Raw genomic sequence first — 22401 nt, 5'->3', positions numbered from 1 at the left:
TATAGCCCCATCAGCCTAATTGTGCCTTGGTCTCAACTCTCCATGGCCATTTTGTCATGTACTAGTCAGAAGAGTCTTTTGCAGATGAGGTCCTCCAACTATAAAATCTTTCCCTTGACGAGGTGTTGTCCATTGCCTAGTTGTATGAGGTCACACACACAACTAGTCAGCAGCTGAAAGCACGGTGCGATGTCACTGCATTGTAGGGTGGCCCAGCTGCATCCACTGCATCCAGTGAGGACAATTTGGTGGCAGTGTAAGCTGGCTGATTTGGCGGCTTCCATGCAGCACATAAACAGCAATCCAGTTGCCAATTTATATTGCCTTGTGTGTGTCTTGTTACTCCCAACATGATAAATCAGTGTGTCCGCAGCACTTGTCTCCCAATCAATGGCAGAGAACATGGATATGGATATCCAGGAAGTGTCATCATCAGGACCAGTTCCTGATCAGGTATCTAACAAGCTTTTTATCAAGGTTTTGGTTCTCTCATGTCAGCTGCACCTGCAGGTGGACACCGGCACAGCAGTTTTCCTGCATAATGCCCAAACATATTTAGACCTTGGCTCTCCTCTACTGTTGCCTGTAAACAGGTGGCTATGGGTGTATGGTAAACATCAAATCCCCTTTCTTGGTCAATTCACACATGATGTTACCTTTAGACCAGTAACTCAGCATGTTACCTTTATTGTTGTTCATAATGCTAGTTCAGCAAACCATTTCTGGTTTGATGCTTCTCAGGTCTTTAGCTCGATAGTCAGGTACTCCATACAGTTGGTATCTGCTAATGCCGCTATCAATCACTGGAGTCTCTGTGCTCTGAATTTCAGGATATTTTTGCAGAAGGCCTAGGATACTCCAAGACTTAAGAGCCCACATAACCTTGAAGCAGTCAGCTCCTAGATTTTTTCACGCTTGGCAGATTCTGATAGCCCTCCAATACCAAGTCAAGGTAGAGTTGGTCTAGCTCACATCTCTCAGGGTGTGATTCCTATTTACTCTAATGAAAGGGCCACACCCATTGGTATGTGATGAAACACACTGGTAAAATGTGACTTTCAGTGATTTTAAGGTCACTGTGAATTCACAGTCTGTGGTCAACACATACCCATTGCCACACCTGGAAGAGCTATTCACACAGTTCACACATTTAGAAGAGGCTCAATTCTTCTTGAAACTTGATCTTTCTGAAGCATATCACCAGTTACCCTTGGATGAGGAGTCCAAGCATGTCATGGTTCCTAATATGCCTTTCAGCCTGTATCAATACTAGCTGTCAATGTTTGGTGTGGCAACTGCCCCCACAATATTTCATCATTCTCTGGAACAGGTTGCGTCCACTATTATGCAATGTTTCATCATCATTACTGGGTGTACTATGAGTGACCACTTGCCCATTCTCTGGGCCCTTTTTGAATAACTTTGGGCCATGGGTCTGCATTGCAATCTACAGAAATCTAAATTTTTAAACCCTCTCGTGAGTATTTGGGCCATACCATATTATGGCAAGGTGCCCAACCCTTGACAAGTCTCACCATGCTATTACAGACCTGCCACATTCCTCATCATTGCATGCACTGAAGGCTTTCTTGGTTAAATTGCTTATTACCACTGGCTCATTCCCAGGGCATCCACCATAGCATGCCCTCTATAACTTCTCCTCTGCAAGAATGGTTCCTTTGTCTGGTCTCTGGGCCTCTGGTGTGCCACCAGGCGTTTTCCATGCTGAAGGACTGCCTCAGATTGATACCGTGTCTAGCTACTTTTGATTCTAACAAACCATTGGTTTTGGCTACAGAAGCTTCATAGTACAGTGTGGGGGCTGACCTAGCCCATCAAAATTCAGACGATTCAGAATAGCCACTGGTGTTCAAATCCAGAACACTCCGTTCAGCACAAGTTCATTACTTTCAGGTCAAAAAAGAAGTTCTGACCAATGCGTATGCAGTCACCAAATTTTACGTCTTCTTGTATGGTACCAAATCGCAGCTAATTACAGAGCACAACCGTTTGTTTTGTTATTCAGTCCATCCACAAAGGTACCAAATAAGGCGGCCTACAGGTTGCAGCACTGGTGATTGTTCCTCTCCAAAAACCACTATGACATCCATTTTCACCCCACTGGGCACTGTGCCAGTGGGGACATCTTATTCAGGCTACCTATCAATCCAAACCCCAAGTTTGATACAGACAAGCTCATGCATTCCCAAATGGATGTTGCCTCCTACCAAGTGGTAAATGACTTCCAATCAATAGTACTAAGGTTGGCAGGGACACAGCATCTGACCCCATCCTCAAGCAGGTCATCCACCTCATTCAGCAGAGCTGGCCATCTCATCCTCAGGACCACACTTCCGACCTGATACATAATTATTTTGACCGGGAGCTGGAGCATTTGGTGGCTGCATGTCCCCAGTGCGCTAGTCAACAGGTGACTCCCAAATCTTTGTTTCCCCCATGGTCTTCAGCAACCCAGCCCTGGGGATGCATCCATGTGGCTTTTGCAGGTCCATTTCTGAATGTTTTTTGGCTGGGGTTTCATTGATGCATTCTCATATTTTCCATACATGGCTGGTGCTCCCTGGAACTATCAAAATTACTATTCAATCTCTTTCAAAAAAAATTTCTGTGGGAGATCTCCCAGTTACTCTCATTTCTGACAATGGACCTCAGTTCCTGATCCAGCCTTTTTGTGATTTCTATGTGTGGTTGGGCATTTGCCATGTTCGCTCCCTTCCCTTTCACCCTCAATCAAACAGTGAGGCCATGTGCGTGGTTTGGCCAAGATGAAAGAATATCTGCAGGATTTTCCTGCTGAGAAAGCATTACTGTTTTTCCTGACAGCCTACTGGATGACTCCTATTGGTTCCTGTAGCCCTGGTGAGCTTCTCCATGGCCGCCAGCCATGGACTCTGCTACAGCTCCTGCATCTGCTTTTCTCCCACTGTCAAGTTCCACTGTACCACACAGGGATGGCAGTCAGCATTTGTGGTTTTGGTCAGCACCCTTGCTGGTTACTGGTACCCATCATGTGCCAGAACAGATGCCATGTCTACACTCTCCGGATGGTGCCATCAAAGTCAATTCTGAGGTCAGGTGGGCACCCACTCACTTGTTCTGTCCATGCTTCCACCTTTGCTGGTGCCCCAGTTGCTGGGTGACTCCTATCTGCTAGTGCTCAAGCCTGAATTTCTGCCTGCATCAGCACTGCCTGATAAGCTTTCAATGTCACAGCCTCCAGCAGCTGCTATGGTGCCCTTCCAGCAGGCAGACACACTCCTCACTCAATGTCTTCTGTGTGACCTCAGCCTTTGGCAGAGTCACATCCACCTCCCCCATTACTGCCGGACATTAGCATGGATCCTAGCTTGGAATGACCATCACCGGTCCTGTCATGACATGCTCCCACAGGGGAGCATGGAGTGGCACTTTGCATTTGCCATTTTCATCCATATTTCAAGGTTTCCCCCAATCGGGAGTTTCTCTCCCCTCTTGCCTCAGAGGCCTCCATCTCTACATTGTGGCCATCCACTCCTGGCTCAGTGAATAAGTGATCCACATAAAATTCCACACCAGCAATCTGGACACACAGCTGTATGGCTCGTCACGGAAATCTCAAGACACTAGCACTGGCAGAGAGCCCCACCATTGGGTGGGTGCGCAGCCTCTCAGTAGTGCAATCTACAGGCCAGCCAATGACTTAAATAGTCATGTTTACTTTCAGCCAATGTGTCCTAGACTAGTAAGGTAGCCACTCAGTGGCAACTGTTTTCCTGCACCAAAGTTCTTTGTGTTCTTGTATCAAAACAATATCAACCAAGTCTGTAAAACAGATTTCACAGTGTCCTATCTCATGTGGAAACTGAGAGATAATTATCTCTCTATCATCACATATTTTGTGCTCTTTCAGTAACATATATGACCTACTCATATGGGGCCATTCTCATAATATCAATAGCATTTTAAAAGTCCATGTAATATGCAAGGCTAGCCCTAAAGAGCAAGGCTGGTTCCAAAGAGCACTACTACCCTCTTTTTACCAGGCTTAGGGTACTAGCAGTGGTGAATCTCTTTATCTATGATTATGCACTCTTTGTCAAGAACAACATGAAAAGTGTTTTTCAGGGAAACAATTCATGAACATGACACTAGAAATAAGGCAAACATTGACATCCCAAGGGACAGGTTAGCAACAACCACGAACTCTCATAAAGTGAATGTCCTCAGAATTTTTAACAAGTTTCATTTCACTGCTTGATCCTTCTCATTTAAAAAAATCAAATTTAAATTATACAGACTGTTCAGAAATTCCCATTACTAACTTCTAGGACTTGTAGAGGGGAATGAGTAGATAATATTGTGAACTGGAACCCATGTCTGCAAACATACTGTTTCCACACTGCTATTGGAAAACATGTTGATAGTGTGGCCTCTTTTACAAGTAATTGATTAGGTGTGACCCAGTACATCACTTGTTTTGCAATTTGGCTCATCAATAGTCAAATACTTTCATGTTCTTGTTGATGGGTTCTCTTCAATGTGATACAGTATGGCTTCTTCCAGTTCAGGTGTGTGATGTCTCCTTGTAGCACCACACTCATGTCTGCTGACTGAAAGTATCTTTTCTCAAAGCCACTGCATAACTGTGGTGAAAAGCATATGTGATGGAGTCATATGTTGTGGAGAACAATCTTGATAAAGGCAGCTAGCAACTCATCCATGACCCTGAACTTCATCATTCAGAAGGATTGTGTTGATGTATTCTGTAAATATGTGCTCAACCATGTTGCACTAATTCTCACAGACACATGGATGAGGTTCAGACAAAATCACAGAGGTAGGATAAAGACCAACTGATGGCAGACAATCTGACATAACCCCCCACCCCACTATGACTACCCTGTTGCATATATACCTAGAAAACATGTTTTCAAATGGCTGTAGAAGGGAAATGGTATGTTTCTGGACTTCCCATTCAAAATGTTATGTACTCACTCTCCTCTACAAGTCCTAGAAGTTTGTAATGGGAATTTCTGAATACCTTGTACAACTGGCTAACAAAAAATCAATGTTGCAATATAAAAGGGTTCAATGAAAGTGACAATGTTGATATTAATATTTAAGGTTTTTGTTGTATTTGTAGAAGATACTATATTTGTGCATGTAGTATGCGTATTAATTTTAATACTTTGATTTTGACTGTAACTTGCTGCTGTATGTGGTCAATGGCAACAAGGAATTTGAATAAAGAATCAGAATCTGAACCATAAGCACTCCTGCCACTTGATTCAGTTTGAACCATTAAATGACACCCACTAATGTTATAGATCCTATGGCACTAGGTGACAATGACACCTGTAGCAGACTGAGCTTGAAGTTTGTAATTTATGCTTGATTTAGTTTCTACATAAGCATAACACTATTTTGGACTCCATTCCTCTGTGAAAGAGATAGGTTATCTCTCTCTCTCTCTCTGGATTATTGTTGTTGCAATATTGTGATGAAAAAGTTTATTGCTTTTTGCAAACTGCTGGAAGGTGCACTGGCAATTTTTGACAGGGTTTATATGGCTACTGCAAACTGTAACAATGATGGAGTGGCAAGATGGTCTTCTGTTGTGAATGCACTGTGGAGATTCTCAGATACTCTTGTTGCTCTCTTGTTTCCATAGAGAACACAAGCCCATCCACCCAATGGTAACTAGTAACGGTGCCAAGATCTGGAGATTTTGAGTTGCTTCACAAGGAAGATTGTATGAAGGTAATGGCTATATGGCTTCTAACAAACAGGTTTGCGGCATTGCTTCCTGCTGATAATAAGACATTGTCTGTAGTATTGTCTCAGGAGTTTGAGTAGATCCCATAATGAGGAAAGACAGGGATAGTAGCACTAGGCAGTTCCAAAGTATGTCCCCAGAAACAGTACACCAAGACAATCACTAGAACTCTGACACCATTCCCTACTCTTTTCATAAAGCTGGCCCCATTCGTGAGGATTCTGCATAGATTTTGATTCGCAGCATCATTCTGAGGTGGCTGGGTGTTCTGGTGGAGAGTCAGCTGGTGGCCATGCCTACATAAAATGCCATGTAGAAGTTGTAGCAGAGATGGTATATGATACAACTGATTTCAAAGGCCCTAGCCCTGAAAGAGTAGGATAAACTTGATAATACTTGAAGAGGATCAACTGGGTGGGTGCATAATTGCACTTGAGTTTTCCACAAGAATACAACTCATGTGGAAAGTGTTGAGAGTAGGTATGGCATAAGGATGGACCAGGATACTTTGTAGACAGGGGAGTGGAAAACCACTTTGGGACATGTGAGATGGATATTACCCATTTCAGGGCATGATGAAAGTTAGTAAAAAATGTGATAGAGACTGTGGTTAAGATGTTTTAGTCTGCAGTGATATTAAAAAATGAGGAGTGGGCTCCTGTTCATGAAGATGGTTGTAGAATTAGGAGCACATGAAGAAATATCACAAGATATCTGATTGTAGACCAAGTTTGGAGGCTAATGCTTCTTGGTGTAAACATTAATAAGACCTTCAGCATACTGGGCACAAGTGGCCAGACTGTGTGGGAGAGACTTTTTAGTGTGGAAGGAAGGACATCAATCACAGTGGAGAAACTGTTGATCACTGTCAAGCTTGATTTTGACAGAGTTTTTTATGAAGCCACTGAAGAGCTGAAACTCAGTATATAAAAACATGGCATCCAGATGAGTAGGAATGAAGCTGTTGAGACTGTAGAGGAATGATGATAGTGTGTCTTGGCTCTGGGTCCAGATCATAAAGATATCATCAACAAAACCAAACCAAAAGGTGGATGGGGGGTACAGGATCTTGGGTGGCTATGAACGCTTCCTCATGTTGTCATACTATCCTTGATCCCTATTTATAATGATTTACCTTGATCCTGTAAAACAGCTTGCAACTTCACACTTTTGTAGACAATTCATAATTTTTGATTGGCAATCAATAATTTCCTTAATCATGTGGCTAAGGTCTAGAAAATGTTCTCAGAAGTTATGGCATGGTTCAATGAGAATTCGAATTCAATGACCCTAAGCAAACAAACACAGTTGCTCTCAAATCATATAGACCAACAGAAGATTATTATTGGATGGTACTGGAAAAAGCTGTCAATGATGTACTATTCCAAATACCTATGCATTAAAATATGAATAGAAGACTTAATTGGGAGCATCGTGTTCTTTAGGTCTACAAAAATCTGTGTCTACTGAACTTATCTCTAAGTTTTTTCTAATGATGGAGACATCACTAAATCCACTTTCTGTTTTTATTTTTCTCCCTTTGTGTATTATGTTATTGTCCCCTGAGGTAATTTACCAGTGTGAAGAAAAATTGCTTCCCAAGGGAGCACCTGACGAAATTGTAAACATTGTAACCACCACTCCTGTGGAACGAAGAGTTTGTAGAAATTTTGGGAGTACTTTATTGGTTTATGGGATGTTAAAATTTTTGGTTTCACTTTGGTACTATCACCTGTTTGTGCTGCTTTTCCTGTGACTTTCATATCAGCAACAGCCCATGTTGCAGGCCAGGTGCCACATTGCAAACAGACTAGGCACACTGCCTAAGAGAAAAATCACGAGTGTCTTCTATAATTTTTGTTATATATTCGAGCAATAATTCTTTGAAATTGTACTATCATGTTTTAAATTATTACCAAGCCATCATCAGATCTGTTTAAAAAACAAACAGGAGGACAGTAGAAAACTAGTTTATAAATCAAACTAACTTCTGTACACAACTCTATATACTTGAATACATCATATAGTAACTCATCAACTGAACAGACCTGGAGAGGCACTCTGTACTTTGGCTGTTGGAACTGAAGGTGGAAGTATCAGAACAAAATAATGATATACAGACAGCTATAGGCAAGTTAAACAAAATTATTCAAAAATGTCTTCAAGAGGAAGTAAGAAAAACAATATGTTCATTTTTATAAAACTTAAACCACTGAGGTATTTAGTATTTTGTAAATACAGTTGTACCCACATAGAAAAGCATACATATATGGCTTATTCCACATCGTTTCAATAGATATGATGCAAATCATCTATAGAACAAGTAACTAACAAACAATGAAATTAAGGAAGAAAAACAATTGACAGCAGCAGGAGTACTGACTAAATATAGTTGAACTTCATTATGTTGGTAGACATTACATTTCATCAAGTAAGATGGCAGGTGGCACAATACTTGATAACAGAGAGGAAACTGTATCAGCGTTCAAAGATATTTGTGTTCAAGAGATGAATCATAAATGAATATAGGCAATAAAGAAAACAATGAAATTTGTAAAACAATGGCAGATAAGATGTATAACACCATTCAGTGCATGATGAATGGAAAGGCAGCAGGAAATGATGGTCTTTCAAGATAAATGATTAATGTTGGAGGGAAAACAATACAAGCACATGTTGCACTATTTACTTAATGTCTCTGGCTGAAAAAGGTTCCCCAAAAATTGGACGCTACTATAAAGTATGACGAAACCCTATGGCAACCTCTAATGCCCATTGTGCAGAATGTTGTAGGTCCATACTACTGATTCCTGAATCAAGAGACACTGAGCCACTGTGGGCAATGCTGCCATACATCGGTGGCCCTGTCACCTCACCACTACAACTCATTCCTGTCGTTCCATCGCTTTCACTGGTCCTTAAGCCCGCTCCAGATAGACAAGTTGTACCAGCAATTTCATACCGCCTGTAATCCATTATACTCCCCCTTACATTCTTAAATAATAATTGTATTTCACACATGCTTAATTATTTTTTAAATCATTTAATGCTCACCCACCCATAAACCCCCCCATGAACCATGGACCTTGCCGTTGGTGGGGAGGCTTGCGTGCCTCAGCGATACAGATAGCCGTACCTTAGGTACAACCACAATGGAGGGGTATCTGTTGAGAGGCCAGACAAACATGTGGTTCCTGAAGAGGGGCAGCAGCCTTTTCAGTAGTTGCAAGGGCAACAGTCTGGATGATTGACTGATCTGGCCTTGTAACAATAACCAAAATGGCCTTGCTGTGCTGGTACTGCGAACGGCTGAAAGCAAGGGGAAACTACGGCCGTAATTTTTCCCGAGGGCATGCAGCTTTACTGTATGATTAAATGATGATGGCGTCTTCTTGGGTAAAATATTCCGGAGGTAAAATAGTCCCCCATTCGGATCTCCGGGCGGGGACTACTCAAGAGGATGTCATTATCAGGAGAAAGAAAACTGGCGTTCTACGGATCGGAGCGTGGAATGTCAGATCCCTTAATCGGGCAGGTAGGTTAGAAAACTTAAAAAGGGAAATGGATAGGTTAAAGTTAGATATAGTGGGAATTAGTGAAGTTCGGTGGCAGGAGGAACAAGACTTCTGGTCAGGTGACTACAGGGTTATAAACACAAAGTCAAATAGGGGTAATGCAGGAGTAGGTTTAATAATGAATAGGAAAATAGGAATGCGGGTAAGCTACTACAAACAGCACAGTGAATGCATTATTGTGGCCAAGATATATACGAAGCCCACACCTACTACAGTAGTACAAGTTTATATGCCAACTAGCTCTGCAGATGACGAAGAAATTGAAGAAATGTATGATGAAATAAAAGAAATTATTCAGATAGTGAAGGGAGACGAAAATTTAATAGTCATGGGTGACTGGAAGTCGAGTGTAGGAAAAGGGAGAGAAGGAAACGTAGTAGGTGAATCTGGATTGGGGCTAAGAAATGAAAGAGGAAGCCGCCTGGTAGAATTTTGCACAGAGCACAACTTAATCATAGCTAACACTTGGTTTAAGAATCATGATAGAAGGTTGTATACATGGAAGAACCCTGGAGATACTAAAAGGTATCGGTATATAATGGTAAGACAGAGATTTAGGAACCAGGTTTTAAATTGTAAGACATTCCCAGGGGCAGATGTGGACTCTGACCTGTAGATTAAAACTGAAGAAACTGCAAAAAGGTGGGAATTTAAGGAGATGGGACCTGGATAAACTGAAAGAACCGGAGGTTGTACAGAGTTTCAGGGAGAGCATAAGGGAACAATTGACAGGAATGGGGGAAAGAAATACAGTAGAAGAAGAATGGGTAGCTTTGAGGGATGAAGTAGTGAAGGCAGCAGAGGATCAAGTAGGTTAAAAGACGAGGGCTAGTAGAAATCCTTGGGTAACAGAAGAAATATTGAATTTAATTGATGAAAGGAGAAAATATAAAAATGCAGAAAATGAAGCAGGCAAAAAGGAATACAAACGTCTCAAAAATGAGATCGACAGGAAGTGCAGAATGGCTAAGCAGGGATGGCTAGAGGACAAATGTAAGGATGTAGAGGCTTATCTCACTAGGGGTAAGATAGATACTGCCTACAGGAGATAAGAGAACCACTTGTATGAACATCAAGAGCTCAGATGGAAACCTTGTTCTAAGCAAAGAAGGGAAAGCAGAAAGGTGGAAGGAGTATATAGAGGGTCTATACAAGGACGATGTACTTGAGGACAATATTATGGAAATGGAAGAGGATGTAGATGAAGATGAAATGGGAGATACGATACTGCGTGAAGAGTTTGACAGAGCACTGAAAGACCTGAGTTGAAACAAGGCTCCCGGAGTAGACAACATTCCAGTAGAACTACTGACGGCCTTGGGAGAGCCAGTCCTGACAAAACTCTACCATCTGGTGAGCAAGATGTATGAAACAGGCGAAATACCCTCAGACTTCAAGAAGAATATAATAATTCCAATCCCAAAGAAAGCAGGTGTTGACAGATGTGAAAATTACCGAACAATCAGTTTAATAAGCCACAGCTGCAAAATACTAACACGAATTCTTTACAGATGAATGGAAAAACTAGTAGAAGCCGACCTCGGGGAAGATCAGTTTGGATTCCGTAGAAATACTGGAACAAGTGAGGCAATACTGACCTTACGACTTATCTTAGAAGAAAGATTAAGGAAAGGCAAATCTACGTTTCTAGCATTTGTAGACTTAGAGAAAGCTTTTGACAATGTTGACTGGAATACTCTCTTTCAAATTCTAAAGGTGGCAGGGGTAAAATACAGGGAGCAAAAGGCTATTTACAATTTGTACAGAAACCAGATGGCAGTTATAAGAGTCGAGGGGCATGAGAGGGAAGCAGCGGTTGGGAAGGGAGTGAGACAGGGTTGTAACCTCTCCCCAATGTTATTCAATCTGTATATGGAGCAAGCAGTAAAGGAAACAAAAGAAAAATTTGGAGTAGGTATTAAAATCCATGGAGAAGAAATAAAAACTTTGAGGTTCGCCGATGACATTGTAATTCTGTCAGAGACAGCAAAGGACTTGGAAGAGCAGTTGAACGGAATGGATGGTGTCTTGAAGGGAGGATATAAGATGAACACCAACAAAAGCAAAACAAGGATAATGGAATGTAGTCGAATCAAGTCGGGTGATGCTGAGGGTATTAGATTAGGAAATGAGACACTTAAAGTAGTAAAGGAGTTTTGCTATTTGGGGAGCAAAATAACTGATGATGGTCAAAGTAGAGAGGATATAAAATGTAGACTGGCAATGGCAAGGAAAACGTTTCTGAACAAGAGAAATTTGTTAACATCGAGTATAGATTTAAGTGTCAGGAAGTCATTTCTGAAAGTATTTGTATGGAGTGTAGCCATGTATGGAAGTAAAACATGGACGGTAAATAGTTTGGACAAGAAGAGAATAGAAGCTTTTGAAATGTGGTGCTACAGAAGAATGCTGAAGATTAGATGGGTAGATCACATAACTAATGAGGAAGTACTGAATAGGATTGGGGAGAAGAGAAGTTTGTGGCACAACTTGACCAGAAGAAGGGATCGGTTGGTAGGACATGTTCTGAGGCATCAAGGGATCACCAATTTAGTATTGGAAGGCAGCATGGAGGGTAAAAATCGTAGGGGGAGACCAAGAGATGAATACACTAAGCAGATTCAGAAGGATGTAGGTTGCAGTAGGTACTGGGAGATGAAGAAGCTTGCACAGGATAGAGTAGCATGGAGAGCTGCATCAAACCAGTCTCAGGACTGAAGACAACAACAACAACAACAACCACCCATAAATCTTAAGTCCCATATACAGGCAGCCCATCATCCAAAGGGAGTACCTGAAAAACTTGTAAACATTGTAGCCACCACTCATGTGGAAAAGGGAAAGGTGTGCAAGCTGCCACCTGTTTGTAGGAATTTTGGGAGTGCTTTATTGGTTCATGGGATGTTAAAAATTCTTCTTTCTCTTTGGTACCATCACTGTTCGTGGTGCCTTTCCCATGACTTGCATACCAAAAACAGCCTATGTTGCAGGCCAGAACTAATTTGTACAGGTTAGGAATTGCAGGCAAGTCACATTTTGCAAGAGATGTCAGCAGCAGCCAATGGAAAGTATGGAAGGATGGTCACATGGGTCTCCGAGGCATTTGGACATAGCGTGGATATCAGATAAGATGTGCTCTGCTTTCAGCTACCAATCTGACAATACACACTCTCCCTTCACTCTCCTATTTTTTTCAGCATTTGGTTTGCAACAGTTCATCTGTGATGGCTACTCCAAATAGTTGGTGGCAAGTTGCCTTCCCCAGGTGGGCCCTTTGTAGCCCATACACTGAAGAACAGGATTATTTTTACTTAGTTAGTATTGATGTTCTCATTTGGAGCTATCCTTATTGGATGCCAACTCCCTCACCCACCTCAGCATTCTCCTTTCACTCTCCTACTTTTTCTGGACTTTGACCTCATCGTTAGTTATCTAATTTACTCATCCAAACTTCAGTAGTCTTCTGTTATAATTCATTTCAAAAGCATTTGCTCTCTTCTTGTCTGAGCTGTTTATCATTTACATTTCACTTGCATATAAGACTACACTCCAAAGATAAACTTCCTTGAAATACTGATTTAACCAACTCAGACATAGAGATGAAATTATCACAACTGTCCAAAATTGATTCATACTTTCTCTCCATACCACTGAGGACACTGCGAGCTGCTAGTGGCCACCACAGGACAAATGCTGGAAAGAAGCTACGCCCTCACAGTGATCGCTGTATCACCTGGTGGGATCCTGTTGCTGACCTGCCTGATATAAGTAGGGAATGGCAGTTCTCATTGATGCTGCAAAAGAGCCACATACTATGCTGCATGATTTGTGGTGACACCTACTACCTCTGACTCAGACTACTCTTGGATGGTGTGGTTCTGTACTTTTTGTTCACCATTTGTGTATCTGGTGAAAATGGAATAAACAGTGTTAGTAAGTGTAAACCTCAACAGACTTCATAACACTGAAATTTATATTCAGTATTAATGCAGTTCTCTTCTTCAGAAAAGGTTTATTTCTACTGCCACTTTGCATTTAGTATCCTGTTTATTTCTGCCACCAACAGTTATTTTGTTTCCCCAATGGCAAGATTCGGATATTGCTTTCAGTGTCTCATTTCCTAATTTAATTTTCCCAGCATCACCTGACTTAATTTGAATAGTGCACTATCATTGCTTTACTTTTATTATATTCATCTCATTTTTCATGATGCTATCCAGTCTATTCATCTGCTCTTTCAACTCCTTCACAATCTCTGATAGAATTACAAAATCATCAGCAATTCTGAAAGATTTTTATTTTTTCTCACCAAACTTTAATTGCTGTTGTTGTGGTCTTCAGTCCTGAGACTGGTTTGATGCAGCTCTCCATGCTACTCTATCCTGTGCAAGCTTCTTCATCTCCCAGTATCTACTGCAACATACATCCTTCTGAATATGCTTAGTGTATTCATCTCTTGGTCTCCCTCTACGATTTTTACCCTCCACACTGCCCTCCAATGCTAAATTTGTGATCCCTTGATGCCTCAAAACATGTCCTACCAACCGATCCCTTCTTCTAGTCAAGTTGTGCCACAAACTTCTCTTCTCCCCAATCCTATTCAATACCTCCTCATTAGTTACGTGATCTACCCACCTTATCTTCAGCATTCTTCTGTAGCACCACATTTCAAAAGCTTCTATTCTTTTCTTGTCCAAACTAGTTATCGTCCATGTTTCACTTCCATACATGGCTACACTCCATACAAATACTTTCAGAAACGACTTCCTGACACTTAAATCTATACTCGATGTTAACAAATTCCTCTTCTTGAGAAACACTTTCCTTGCCATTGCCAGTCTACATTTTATATCCTCTCTACTTCGACCATCATCGGTTATTTTACTCCCTAAATAGCAAAACTCCTTTACTACTTTAATTAATTTTCCTATTTCTTCTATTTTACATTACAGCATGATCATGTACAGATTAAATAACACTTTGTCTCATGTCCTTCTCAACCACTGCTTCCCTTTTATGTCCTTTGCCTCTTTTAATTAGTCCGATTTCTGTACAAGCTGTGGAAAGGTTTTAACTATCTATGTTTTATTTTTCATGACTTCAGAAATCAAGAAGTACTGGTATTCTCTATATAGTTGAATGCTGAAGGATTTGAAATAAAAGAATGAAACTGAAATCTGTCAATTATTCTTTGAAAAAGATCAATAAACTAATCTCTTTTCAATGCCAGAGTATGTGTGTAGTACAGAGAACCAATAAATTATGCAACTAAAGAACTGCCATCTGGAAGAGATTAGGTATAGTTATTCCCAGAACTTAATTAAAATATGATTTGAGAATTATATTCAATGTGTAAAGATAACAATGACTTAATTGCATCTATAAAAGTGATGTAATTTTTTCATAATAGCATTTGTATTTAAAATGTCATTCCTTTCTGCAATAATTATAAAAATCTACATCTACATCTACATCTACATGACTACTCGGCAATTCACATTTAAGTGCTTGGCAGAGGGTTCATCGAACCAAAATCACTCCCGAACAGCGCACGGGAAAAATGAACACCTAAACGTTTCTGTTTGAGCTCTGATTTCTCTTATTTTATTTTGATGATCATTCCTACCTATGTAGGTTGGGCTCAACAAAATATTTTTGCATTCGGAAGAGAAATTTGGTGACTGAAATTTCGTAAATAGATCTCGCCGCACCGAAAAACGTCTTTGCTGTAATGACTTCCATCCCAATTCGCATATCATGTCTGCCACACTCTCTCCTCTATTACGTGATAATACAAAACGAGCTGCCCTTTTTTGCACCCTTTTGATGTCCTCCAAGAATCCCACCCGGTAAGGATCCCACACCGTGCAGCAATATTTTAACAGAGGACGAACAAGTGTAGTGTAAGCTGTCTCTTTACTGGACTTGTTGCATCTTCTAAGTGTCCTGCCAATGAAATGCAACCTTTGGCTCACCTTCCCTACAATATTATCTATGTGGTCTTTCCAACTGAAGTTGTTCGTAATTTTAACACCCAGGTACTTAGTTGAATTGACAGCCTTGAGAACTGTACTATTTATCGAGTAATCAAATTCCAACGGATTTCTTTTGGAACTCATGTGGATCACCTCACACTTTTCGTTATTTAGCATCAACTGCCACCTGCCACACCATACAGCAATCTTTTCTAAATCGCTTTGCAACTGATACTGGTCTTCGGATGACCTTACTAGACGGTAAATTACAGCATCATCTGCGAACAACCTAAGAGAACTGCTCAGATTGTCACCCACACCTGATATCACTTCAGTTTTACTCGCTGATTTGCCGTCTATTACTACGAACTGTGACCTTCCTGACAGGAAATCACGAATCCAGTCGCACAACTGAGACGATACCCCATAGTAGGCCCGCAGCTTGATTAGAAGTCGCTTGTGAGGAATAATGTCAAATAATGTCGATAATTAAAACAAATAAAACAATATTACATAAAGAATGGTTTCCCAAACACAGCTAAAAATAAATTGTACAACTTACTGTTGGTTTTAAACTTGCCCCAAGGACTTGTGCCCACATATGACCTCTCAAGCCTCTTGGACAGCCCTTCTTCAAGAATTCTTGTGCCACTGGAGCATGATTTGATTCTATCACTAAGGAAAAGTAATTTTTATTAATGTTATGTCTCATATTCAGTGTTAAGGATGAAATTTATATTAAGGATCCATGAGCAGTATTTCAGTGCAATGGATCAGAATGCACTACATGTAAAAAGTGTCAAATATTAATAAATGGGTTGAGTAACTAATGCCACTGAAAATGTGTGGTACCATATTATATTGTATGAAAATAAAAAGTAATGAATTAACAGAGCAAACAAGCTAGTTAGTTAAGTTTCAAGTTCCATGGATGATTTGCAGGAGAAACCATGATGTGGAACAAGTCATTTTATACTAGGTCACAAATTATTTTGTTAATGGCTACATGGTGATTATTTTTTTAAGGGAAAAAGAGAACATACAGATTTGTGTTAAAAATTCCTACCCACTACCTTTTACACATTATAATAATAAAAATCCTCCTATGCAATAGAAGAAGTTGTCAAGGAGAAACTTTTTTTCAAAATTTACTTTGCAATCTGTCATAAATTTTATAATACAGGGTACATGATCAAAAATTTTTGTTGCAGTATTGTGCACCTCTTCTTATCCTAAAGACAAACTTTATGTGACATAATGAATATAATGTTTGCCTTTACAAATGTCTGCTTGTGTCTGTGTATATGCGGATGGATATGTGTGTGTGTGTGCGAGTGTATACCTGTCCTTTTTTCCCCCCTAAGGTAAGTCTTTCCGCTCCCGGGATTGGAATGACCCCTTACCCTCTCCCTTGAAACCCACATCCTTTCGTCTTTCCCTCTCCTTCCCTCTTTCCTGACGAAGCAACCATTTGTTGTGAAAGCTTGAATTTTGTGTGTATGTTTGTGTTTGTTTGTGTGTCTATCGACCTGCCAGCGCTTTTGTTTGGTAAGTCTCATCATCTTTCTTTATATATATATAGAGGGAAACATTCCACGTGGGAAAAATATATCTAAAAACAAAGATGATGTGACTTACCAAACAAAAGCACTGGCAGGACAAACACAAACATACACACAAAATTCAAGCTTTCGCAACAAACGGTTGCTTCATGAGGAAATAGGGAAGGAGAGGGAAAGACGAAAGGATGTGGGTTTTAAGGGAGAGGTTAAGGAGTCATTCCAATCCATGGAGTGGAAAGACTTACCTTAGAGGGAGAAAAGGACAGGTATACACTCGCACACACACACATATCCATCTGCACATACACAGACACAAGCAGACATTTGTAAAGGCAAAGAGTTTGGGCAGAGATGTCAGTCGAGGCGGAAGTACAGAGGCAAAGATGTTGTTGATAGACAGGTGAGGTATGAGCGGCGGCAAATTGAAATTAGAAATTAGCGGAGATTGAGGCCTGGTGGATAACGAGAAGTGGGCGAAGGCATGTTTGCGGAGGGAATGTAAATAAAACTTAATGGGGTCATTGTAGGGATGGTGTGAGGGTGACATGGTATTAGAAGGTGGAAAGTGTAACATTATTAATTAGAAATGGTTGCGTCTTTATGACCACCTTGATTTTGAACCCCCCTGTGCCAATGTCAGCTAAACTGGTGCTGCTTGAAAGAACAAAGTTCTATAAAAGCCCATCCTGTCCCTTCTGAGAGGAAATGAAAGACGAGTAAAAAAAGGGAAAAAATTACAAGACCATTACAAGAACAAATTATGAGGGACAGGCTGCTGTAAAATGAATGGTAAGTCGAATGCAGCCTGTTGGCCATAGACTGTCCATCCCTGCACTAGAGGGATATTTACATTAATTGTTTTCCTGCTTTGATTGTTAAATTGCCATATGTACCATACCATATATGCACCCTACATGTAACTGACAGTAAGGAAACAACCAGTATATATGCTGAGTATCAGCAAAAGTTTCACTTATACTGGGACTGTGCAAGTTGTAGTTGGGTGTTACATATACTGTATCATATTTTACTTTTTGTAGCTTTTACAACATTTATTGGATAGCATTGCTTTGAAGACCACTGTCATACATACAGGCTATGTCTTCTGATTTTCATATTGTATAGTATAGTCCTATGTAATTTCATTTAGCTCTGGATATGTAATAGGTACTACTTTTATAATGAAGATTTAAGAACAAAATATTATTAATGTTAATTCTCTCTCTGTGAGATTATTAGTTTTGCTATAATATCACACCATATGTAGATGACTTCTATCTGTCCAGCTTTATTTTATGTTTTTGTATTTATTTTTGTTATATAAATGTTAAAATTTTATGGCTGTAGTTACTAGTTATTGGCAGTTGTTTTTAATTACTATTTTAATATCTCTCTTTCTTTAATTGTAGTATTCCACTTTACTGTACAGCCACCTGGCAGCATTTTCATTGACCTATGAGCCAGAATAGACAGTATCAGTCAGTCTGTTTGCTTCTTCGGTCCAGTTAACTTTGACTGACACTTTGGTTGAGAATGAAGGCTATGTCATATCATATATGACAATGATGTTTGGACATATGTATACAGGACCAGCAAACTGGCTGCTATTTTGATCCATTTAACTTTGATTGACACTGTGGTTGGGCATGATGACTGTATCCCATGTAACGTCTGACAATGATATTCGTGCAGTGTTTCACATATCTATACTTTGCCTTTGCCTTTCCTTTGCCTTTACAAATGTCTGCTTGTGTCTGTGTATATGCGGATGGATATGTGTGTGTGTGCGAGTGTATACCTGTCCTTTTTCCCCCCCTAAGGTAAGTCTTTCCGCTCCCGGGATAGGAATGACCCCTTACCCTCTCCCTTAAAACCCACATCCTTTCGTCTTTCCCTCTCCTTCCCTCTTTCCTGACGAAGCAACCGTTTGTTGCGAAAGCTTGAATTTTGTGTGTATGTTTGTTTGTGTGTCTATCGACCTGCCAGCGCTTTTGTTTGGTAATTCTTCCCAGTACTTCATTTTCTCGCCAACTGCTCGTCTCTGCTCATCTGTCCACACTCTCTTGGGTCGAGGTTTTGGTGCATCCTCTTCATAGTTTGCGTTTTCTATAAGTAGCCTAAAGTTATTCCTGTCACGTATTATTTCTTCTGTAACACCTATTTTGTTGGAGTCTTTCTTTACTGCTTCTATTCATCCTACAGTGTTTTTCAGCTTACTAACGTAATTGCAAATTTTCTTTGTAATCCATGTTTCTTCCATTCTTTTTAAATGTCCATAAAATTTTAGCCATCTCTTCCTCATTGTATCTGTGATATTTTCTGTATTTTTGTATAGGTCTTCATTTCTCCTTTTAATCCACCTATTTTCCTTGTTTTTCTCAGGACCTAGAATTTTTCTTAATATTTTTCTCTCTCTTTTTTTCTAGTTCACTTAATTCGCCTTTCTTATTCAATGTTAGGCACTCTGATCCATATGTTGCTTGTGTCCTAATAACTGAATTATAATGTTTAATCTTTGCTTCTATGGATATTGATTTCTTATTGTAGTAGTTTTGTGTTAATTTATATGCAAATTCCAACTTTTTTATTCTTTCTTTATTTGTTGTGTTATCCAGTCCGTTGGCTTGGATCCACTCCCCCAGGTATTTGAATCTATCAACTCTTTTAATTTTTCCATACTTTGTTTTCATAAACTTTTCTGTATTATGTATGTGTTCTATATACTTGGTTTTTTCATAGGATATTTTTAGCCCAGTCTTTTCAGCAATCTCGTGTAACATATCAAGCATAACTGTTGCGTCTGTTCGGTTTTCAGTTATCAATGCCATATCATCCGCAAAGGATAAACATTTTACTTCAAATTTGTTCTTTCCTTGGCCCATGCTTATACCCTTTGTGCCTCTGTTTTTTAATGTGTTTTCCCATGTTTATACTACTTTATCTAAAACCAAGTTAAAGAGAATTGGGGACAGTCCATCACCTTGTCGAACTCCTGTTTTGATTTTGAATGGTTCAGAAATTTTGCCTTGAAACTTAATTCTTGATGTTGTATCTGTGAGTGTTTGTTCAACAAGCCTTCTGGTGTTTTCATCTATACCTGATTCATAAAGTATCTGGAATAGGTGTTTGTCTGTCAACTGAGTCGTAGGCCTTCTTGAAGTCTACGAAAGTAACTACTGTATTTTTATTTTGTATAGCTCTCACTCTCAAAATTGTTTTTAAATTAAGAATCTGTTCTGCACATGATCTACCTTTTCTAAATCCTGCTTGATAATCTCCTATATTAGGTCCTGCTTGTTCCTCTATTCTATTTAAAAGTGCTTTAGAAAGTATTTTGTATGTCACTGGTAACAAGGATATGCCCCTGTAGTTGTTGGTGTCTGTTTTATCTCCTTTTTTATGGAGAGGGTGGATCAATGCTTGTTTCCAGTCACTGGGTATGATTCCTTTTGTCCAAATGTCTTTAATTACTTTGTGAATTTTGTGACATGCGGATAAGCCCCCTGGTTTCCACATTTCTGCCACTATCCCATCCTCACCTGCTGCTTTGTTATTCTTCAATGCCTTGATAATCTTTTCTATTTCTTCTACTGTAGGTGGTTCCGACGGTGGATTTTCATGTTGTGGTTTTTGAAATTGTAACCTGTCATTAGGCTCCTCACAATTTAATAGATTTTCAAAGTATTCAGCTAAGATTTGGCAGTTCTCTTTATTGCTTAAAACCATTTTTCCATTTTTATCTTTAAAATGTAAACTTGGTGACTGGAATCCTGTTAAAAATTCTCTGAAAGTCTTATAGAAGTCTCTAGTGTTGTTCCTTTTGAAATCAGAATCCATTTCTTCTAATATGTCTTTGTCATATTTTCTTTTCACTGATCTGAAGATTTTTGCTGTCTTTTTCCTTTCTTCTTTAAACTCTTCCCAGTATTTGTGTTTCTTATTACTGTTCCATTTTTTCCATGCCTTTAGTTGATTGTCAATTGCTTCATCACACAGCTCGTTCCACCATCTGTGTTTTGGTATTGGTATTGGAATGACTCCTTACCCTCTCCCTTAAAACCCACATCCTTTCGTCTTTCCCTCTCCTTCCCTCTTTCCTGATGAAGCAACCGTTGGTTGCGAAAGCTTGAATTTTGTGTGTATGTTTGTGTTTGTTTGTGTGTCTATCGACCTGCCAGTGCTTTTGTTTGGTAAGTCACATCATCTTTGTTTTTAGATATATTTTTCCCACGTGGAATGTTTCCCTCTATTATATTTATATATATACACACACACACTCTCTCTCTCTCTTAACGAACAGAAGAAGCTGTCTGGCAGAATTTTAAATGTTGTTTGGCATGCAAATGACAAAAGATTTTTGTGACAGCATAATTCACCCCTTTCTGTGCTAAAGTCAGATTTAACTCAAAATAGTGAAGATCATACTTTGTTCTAGTGTTGTAATTATGCACTTTACAATTATTTTTGAGCTGGGATGGGTTAACAATAACAAATTTCATAAATGAATATATGTGTTGGGAAGGTACTGAGACTATCGCAAGTTCCTTAAATAAATATCTGCAAGGTGATCTTGGGTGGGCTCCAGCTATTATTCTGATTGCATGTTTTGTGCAATGAATACTTTTTCTCTTAATGATGAATTACACCAAAATATGATGCCATCTGAAAGCAATGAATGAAAATAGGCATAGTAGGCTAATTTACTGAAATGTTTATCACTAAAATTTTCAATATCCGTAATAGTATTAATAGCTGAATGTAACCGTAGTCTCTTTAGAGAACCATATTTTTTTTTTTTACATGGCTGTTAAATATGCTTTCTGATTAGCTTATGTGGAAAGCTATTTTCAAATAATGATAGGAATTTATCATGGAATAGATTAAATATTATGTCAGCATTTGATTCTTTATAAATTTCATGCCAGGTCACCACTTCTAAATGATTCTTAAAAACCAAGCCACTGAAAATCCAGGATGGAATGTAACAATATTAAGGAAGAAAAGTTGCTGCTCACCATAGAGTGGAGATGCTGAGTGGCGATAGGCACAACAATAAGATTCACACAATTATAGTTTTCGGCCATTAAGGTCTTTGTCAGCAATAAACACACACACACACACACACACACACACACACACACACACACACACAAAGGCAACCTGCACACATGTCTGCGGTCTCAGACAACTGAAACCATACTGTGAGCAGCAACACCAATGCATGATGGGAGTGGTGACTGGGTGGGGGTAAGGAGGATGCTAGGGTGGGGAGGGGGAGGGATAGTATGGTGGGGGTGGCAGTCAGTGAAATGCTGCAGTTTAGACGCGTAGACGGAGGGCAGGAGCGAAGGTGGGTGGGTGGGTGAGTGGGGTGTTAAGTAGCGGAAAGGAGAGAAATAAAAAGAAATTAAAAGACTAGGTGTGGCGGTGAAATGACGGCTGTGTAGTGCTGGAATGGCAACAGGGAGGGGGCTGAATGGGTGAGGACAGTGACTAACCCCACCCACCTTCTC

The 22401-nt window shown here is 39.8% G+C and overlaps 1 protein-coding gene across 1 annotated transcript in view; it reads right to left on the bottom strand.

Moving 5' to 3' along the window:
* Positions 1-22401, bottom strand: part of LOC126183425 (TBC1 domain family member 19) — a 198191-nt gene that overhangs the window by 82422 nt on the left and 93368 nt on the right. The window contains exon 7 of the mRNA XM_049925394.1: positions 15889-16001. Within this exon, the coding sequence (XP_049781351.1) occupies positions 15889-16001 (113 nt within the window). The remainder of the gene's footprint in view (positions 1-15888; positions 16002-22401) is intronic.

This window comes from Schistocerca cancellata, chromosome 1 (assembly GCF_023864275.1).
Source record: "Schistocerca cancellata isolate TAMUIC-IGC-003103 chromosome 1, iqSchCanc2.1, whole genome shotgun sequence".
Lineage (NCBI taxonomy): Eukaryota > Metazoa > Arthropoda > Insecta > Orthoptera > Acrididae > Schistocerca > Schistocerca cancellata.
The sequence above is the reverse complement of the archived record's forward strand: the minus strand, read 5'-3'. Positions and strand labels throughout refer to the sequence as shown.